At 28.9% G+C, this 6,873-nt stretch overlaps 1 protein-coding gene across 1 annotated transcript; it reads right to left on the reverse strand.

The window, feature by feature from the left end:
- Nucleotides 1–872: 872 nt before the first annotated feature.
- LOC139847671 (protein neprosin-like) lies at nt 873–5,803 on the reverse strand. The gene is made up of 7 exons (XM_071837397.1): nt 5,255–5,803; nt 4,779–4,865; nt 4,442–4,648; nt 2,591–2,755; nt 2,344–2,397; nt 2,065–2,211; nt 873–1,332 (listed from the first exon to the last, which is right to left on the reverse strand). Exons 1-7 carry the CDS (start codon nt 5,621–5,623, stop codon nt 955–957), a joined length of 1,407 nt encoding a protein of 468 aa, XP_071693498.1. The 5' UTR covers nt 5,624–5,803; the 3' UTR covers nt 873–954.
- Nucleotides 5,804–6,873: the final 1,070 nt, after the last annotated feature.

Genomic DNA, 6,873 nt, shown 5'->3' on the forward strand with positions numbered 1-6,873 from the left:
ATACTACTATAAATTCTTTGACTTCAAATTTTTTCCACGATATTTTTTATAAAGGGAACATATTAGATGCATACATTTTCTACATATAAAAATACCTTTGAATGAGAATACCTTTGAATGAGTGACTTTTTTTTTTTTTTTTTTTTTTTTTTTTTTTTTTTTTTTTTTTACGTTAACAGCTTCATCAAATTTTGTGTCCATACCAATTTTTTTTGTGAAAAATCAAACTAAAAGTATATGTATCCTCCTAATTCGTTGTAATTAACTCATTTAATGTTTTTTATGAGCTAAATATGTTGATATTGTGAATTTTTTGTAGCTAAAGAAGCTACATGCACTTGCAAAAAAAATAAAATAAAAAAAAATACGCATTCGCAAAAATAAATTCGATAACCTTTGAATTACATTGTCATTTTTTTAATAGCTTACATTAATCGTTAAGGGTCTAAATGCATTTTTTCACTTCATTTTAAGGACTTCAATTCTCGAGACCACCCTGATTTTAGGGGCCTTTTTTTTAGTCTCGCTCTGGGCACTCGAAATCTAGGGACCAGCCCTGAATATATTAGATATCAAATTAATACTAACACAATATATGGAGTACATATAAAACTGGACTTGTATTGAATGAAATGCCCATATGTTTTTAGTCGATTGTAACGTGATTCTTAGACAGAAACAGAACTTTTGTTACAATTAACAGGTTAATAAAGTGTCCAAAATAACAATGGTGTTGGTTTAAAATTAAGGATCATATATATAGCAACACGAACAATAACATATGGACCATTTAAGATCAAAATCGTTAATTTACATTTGTTTTACAATCTATAAATCGATCACATAACCGAAAAATTGAAAGAATAACCCATATGTTAAGAAACCCGATCACCCCAATCAACGTAAAAAAACTGTTAAAACTCACCCTATGTATTTATACTAACCCGGCCCGTTTCAAGGGCACATCTGACTTCTACCCGGGCCACCAAAATATATATAGTTACCCCAAACATTATTAATCCCACCTCTTACATCATAACAATTCGGTTTATCAGCTGTCACTTTCATATTTGACAACGGGATTAAGCTATTATCCCAATCGACGACTTGCATATTTCTTATATACGTCGCTTTCCCAAACCCTTCAGCCGGAAAATGCCCACTTCCCATTTGGGTTGATGTATGAGACCCCGACGCTTGACTATTCACAACTTCACCCCCGAATTGTACCATATTTGCGTGACCACGAAGGTTAGAGAACAAAGAAGCGGGCCAGTATCCGACTAAAACTCCTGATCCAAACTCGAGCCACCAATTTCCATGTTTTGGATCCTGCAGTAAATCATTAAGCTTTAGGATATACGCGTATGAATGTAACAAAACTTACACCATTTTTAATGTTGATAGCGTGATAGAGTGTGGTGAGGGATTTTGTAGGGTATATTGATGTTGCGACAATTGTGATGAGGTGATAGCGTGATGAAGTATGTAATGGTGATGATGTGATAGTGAGTAGGTCCCATCATTTTTAGTTATTTTATTATATTTATTTAAGTAACTAAACTATGAATTCATTTATATAAATTCTGATGGGTTACTTAGTCATGCATAACAAGAATTTCAGCCCATTACGCCGCATTGTGGCGATTGTGGCGTGATGGAGCCGAAAAACACTTATAACGCTAGCGTTAAAAATTGTCTTATGTACAAGAATAAAAATAAAAAAAATTAAAGTTATGATACGGGCAAAAAGTTGATATCAATTAAGTTGTATACTTTTGCATTTTACGTTTTAAAGAATAATTTCTAATGAATGGTTTGAAAATTATTTGTTTATAGTGTACAAAGAAAGGCTACTTTGAAATACATGATGACATATCCACCGCATTGTGGCGTAGTATGCAAAATCATATTTTAGTCTCTTTTATAGCAACATTATTATTCTATTAATCATATTTGCAACATCAAGTTTGCTACAATCATTCAAGTTTTTCTAATGACAAGTTTTACATTAGAAATTAGCAAGGCAGTAGTAGAGATTACACCGCAAGTTTAAGTACTAACCTTCCATATCATTAAGCTAATATCGAATTGTCCACCATTGTAAGATGATGTTGGAGATATAGCTGCTCCGATCGCAATCTTATTATTCGTTTGAACGAAACCCGAGCATAACAGGTTGTAGCATCCAGTAGCTTGATATGAATCGCTCTACAAGTTATTTAGAAGTTTGTTTAGAAATAGTAACCAAATTAAAAAAGTTTTTAAGTACATACAAGTAAAGTATTTCATAACAAATACTAACAAATACTAAAATGGGCTCAAACTGAAAATAAATCTTACAGTCCAATAAGTAAAGAATCTTGGGCGATTGTCCCCATACAACTCTTGGCTAACCTATTAGACAAAAGAGTCCAAAAGTTCTGTTAGAGAGCCCAAACATAAATATAGTTCATATGTAAATTTTGTCTATATTTGTTTTATAGTTAAATAAACGAACACAAATATAATTTTTCGTTCAATTAGTTAAACTAAAAAACATGAGAATTTTTTATTTTTATATATAAATAAAAATAAATAAACAATGTACCTGCCAGCCAGCTTCAAGGGTGTTAAGATCATCACCAAATGAACCAGAAATAACCCATAATTGCGCAAGACTGAACTCGTATTGATCGGTCACCTTTGGATCCCATACGTTTATACTTGCTTTTGCTCCGTAGTATTGTTCTCCAGTTACATAACCAACTGCATGCTGTCAATATATAACTGTCAAAGTGTATACATTTAGCGGCGAATTTCTTTTACATTTATCAATGTAATCAGAAAGGTCTCACATTGTTGATTTGGGCATTCATATTTTCACCACTAATATAATGATTAATGAATCCGTCACATTTGTAAGTTGAGTATACTTGTAATGTACAATTACATAATGCACATGCAGTTATATCAAATTATTATTATATTCAATGTAAATTTAACTGTGAAAATTTTGATATACAGTATAGATATCTAAGAACATCTACTTGATGAATAATGTCAATACTTGTTTGACCTTGATTTATTTATGAAAATTTAAGTAGTATGTCCATATAATATAATACGGAGTAATAATAATTATAATAATAATAATTACTGTATATAAATATAATAATAATGTCGAAATAAAACACTTTATTTATCTTATTCGTTACGTATACGTAACAACAATGAGCGGACAACTTTTTAAATAGCGTAATTATCGTGTCTTTGCGTTCTTACTGTTGACTTAATTAATGCATTTTCATACCCACTTACTAGAGGTTATTAGGATGATGAAACGATAAATGCGGGATATTAGAAAAATATTACTGTATTTGGAAATTAATTAAATTACTGTATTGAAGATTTTGTTCACAAACATTCACCTTTAAGCATCTGAAACATATTATTGTGAGAAAATAACTAAAACTAGTGAAATGACCCGTGGAACCACGGGTTTGTTTAAACAAATCAGTTTAATGATAAGTATTAAGTGAACGTAAATGCTAAAGTTATTTAGTTTTATGACCCATGGAACCACATAGTCCGGCTAAGAAACTCGTCAGCTGAACATTTCATCAAACACCTAAAATTCATATTTAACAATTCACATCTAACCATAAGAGATAATATTGGTTGTCATTGTATTTTAAAAGTGTAAATCAAAATATAAATGTAGAATTAGTTTCATTCTGCCTAACTTTTATACCTTCTCGGACTCAATTCAAAATAATTAATTAAAATAATTTAAAATTATTTAATTTTAATAATTAAAATAATTATTAATAAGATTTAATAATAATTAATTAATTAATAAGGTTTAATTTTAATTTAAAATTATTTAAATTAATGACATCAACCAATGTGCTTAGATTTTTTTCTTTTTCTTTTTGATTTTTTCTTAACAAAAGAATTAGTTTAATAATGACATTATCATTTTAGCAATATAATAGAAACTATAGAAGATTAATGGAAAATGATAAGAGTGAATATTTTTACTATAAAATTACATATTAATTACATATTTTCATTAATAAATAACACTCTGAATTTAAGTATGAAAAATACATTAAAATATGAAAGTAAAACTTTAAAATAAATGCTTAAACGTTTTACAACTTTCCAAAATTTATTTAAAATGTACGAGTATAAAAAAATTTATTTATTATTTGGAATATATTAATTAATATATTAAAAAATTATAATGTACTTTATTATATCCAATCTAGCTAAATAAATGGAGTTAATACAGCTCTTTTCATCTTTAATCTCTTCGCCAGGAAACTTGTTAGTTTACAGAAATAATTCTCACAGGATAATAAATAATAGGCATAACAATGATCAGTAATTCATAATCCAGATATTAATTAGTAATGCCTAAAAATAAATAAAAGAATTGTTAATTAAACTGAATTACCTCATGACCATCGTTACTAAAGTCTCTTCTAACTGGTCTTATATTCTTTCTACCGAATCTTTTAATGGAACTTGCTCGTAAAATATCTTGTTCCGTTGTTCGTCTGATCGGAATTGTTCCCTCCGGGCAAGATTCGCCGGATAAACTCCATAACTGATAGTTTTCCGATCCTGAATGGTGATACCCACTTGGCCTCTCCGGTGGATCCTAATCATTCAAAAAACAACAATATTATTTAATAAAATTCTGCCCTTCAAAAAAAACTTACACAATAATAATAAATAATAAAAATATGAATATATTTGTAAGTTATTTATAATAAAGAAATAAAACCAACCAATGGCTTTGTTCCCTTTAATGTTGGATGATCAAAAGCTGGCTGATGATGAACCATCACACAATCCATTATATCCCCATCTGGACTCTGTTACAAAATTATTTTTGAAATAAATAAAAATAAGAATACATCAATCAATATATTTTTAAGAATTAATTAGCCATGACTGCATTTGTTGCACAAGGTTTGAGTTTGTAGTACGACGTATGTTACAGTATAAGAATAACGGCTAATGATAAATACATCAATAATTATAAATATAAATAAATTCATTACATATTAACAAGTTGTACTTAATGCAAATATCATCTTTATACGAATTGTCACAAATATGCATTAACAAGTTGTACAATGCAACTTGTTAATGCACATCTTTCGATGAATATATCAAAAATATGATGATATATATGAATATAACGATAAAATTGGACATAAGATTATTAAGATATGCTTGGATTTGAATTGATTAGAATTACCTGAATAATTTTAACAGAAGGTTTGTTGATATTCAATAGGTGGGTTCTAATCAATCTCATTTTCTTTGATTCTTCCCCGGGTCGAAAAGTTTGATTCGATCGTCGAAAATCTTCAAATTGCGAGGCCGAAATTGCGGGAAAAATGGTAGAAAATAACAAAAGGAAGAAAACAAAGGTTGAAATGATTGGAAGAGTTTGAAAACTAGAAGTGAGATCCATATTTGTATGTACTTGTGTTGTTGTTCTAAACAAATCTGTTTTTGTTTCTGTTTCTTGTTTTTGTTTTGTGCATTTGCCTTCTTCTTGTCTCTTGCTAAAATGAAAACAAAAACAAATTTCCTTTGATTTCTCCCAATGAAAACTAGCCATATTCCAAATAGCTTCTTAATTCCTAGTTCACTCTAACACCATTTTCGAAGATTCAAATGATGTTTTATTTAAAAAATAGATAATAAAAACAAAAAACAAAATTGGTTGTGATATCATACATAAACTTAAAAACTTAATAACTAGAGCCTCTCACCAAAGTTTCTATTCTTATTCTATACCTTGATTTCTATGCTCTGACAGCAACAACTTCAAGGCAACACAAGTAATTAAATAGCTCAAGAATTGATGGTTTGAGCACAAAAAATGGGGGGTTTTGAGTTTTTTAAGAGTTTAAGCATGTGGAGTTTGCAAATAAATATTGGGGTGTGACCAAGACATGCAATTTTTGACAAAAATTAATCAAGTAGAGAGAGGGCAAGTGTTTCCAGTCTTCAATACAAAGACTGCAACTTCCACTTTTTCTTTTTAACACTTAAAGTTTATTTATTTTGATAGTACTCCTCCGTTCCTGTATAATTGTTTACTATTCTATTTTAGGATGTCTCAAATTAATTGTCCACTTCTATAAATGGAAAGAAAAGAAGATATTTCATTGGTGGATCTGGAGAGGGAAGATATTTCATTGGTGGAGAAATGAAGTTAGTGAGATTTTCTTAAACTGTGTTTTTTTTGTCTGGTGACAATAAATATGGGACGGAGGGAGTAGTATTTATTTACTAGACTAATTAATTACTCCGTATAATAAAGAAAATACTAAGTATATCTTATAGAGTTGTTGTTGATATAAGTGTTAAGTAATACTAAGAGGAAAATAATAATGTGCATTAATAATAGCTAACAGTTTTGATAATGTATTGTGTATTAAAGGAAACAAAATTATTAGTGTACATAGAATTAATTTGGAAAATGACACAATCTAATGCTTTTATATTATATATTATTTAATTTAATTTTAATTTGATTTTACAACATAAGTTTTAAAATTTTATTATGTTGTTATGCACTTATGTACACCGTAGTTATAGTTATTGTTGAAAAACTAATTAATGTCCAACTATATAAATTACAAAGTACTCAGTAAAAAGTATAAATAAATAAAAATGTATATTATATATACGGAGTAGTAAATTAAATTGAATAAATAAATGTGAAAAGGGGTAGATATATTCTTTACTTTGGGGGGTGACAGGAAGGGAATTACACTTGATTCTGGGTCTCAAAGTTGCCTGCTTGCTTTAAGTGCTCTACCTCTTTCACTTCTCCCTATATGTTCTTTCTGTTACTCGTCT

This window comes from Rutidosis leptorrhynchoides, chromosome 5 (genome assembly GCF_046630445.1).
Source record: "Rutidosis leptorrhynchoides isolate AG116_Rl617_1_P2 chromosome 5, CSIRO_AGI_Rlap_v1, whole genome shotgun sequence".
Taxonomy (NCBI): domain Eukaryota; kingdom Viridiplantae; phylum Streptophyta; class Magnoliopsida; order Asterales; family Asteraceae; genus Rutidosis; species Rutidosis leptorrhynchoides.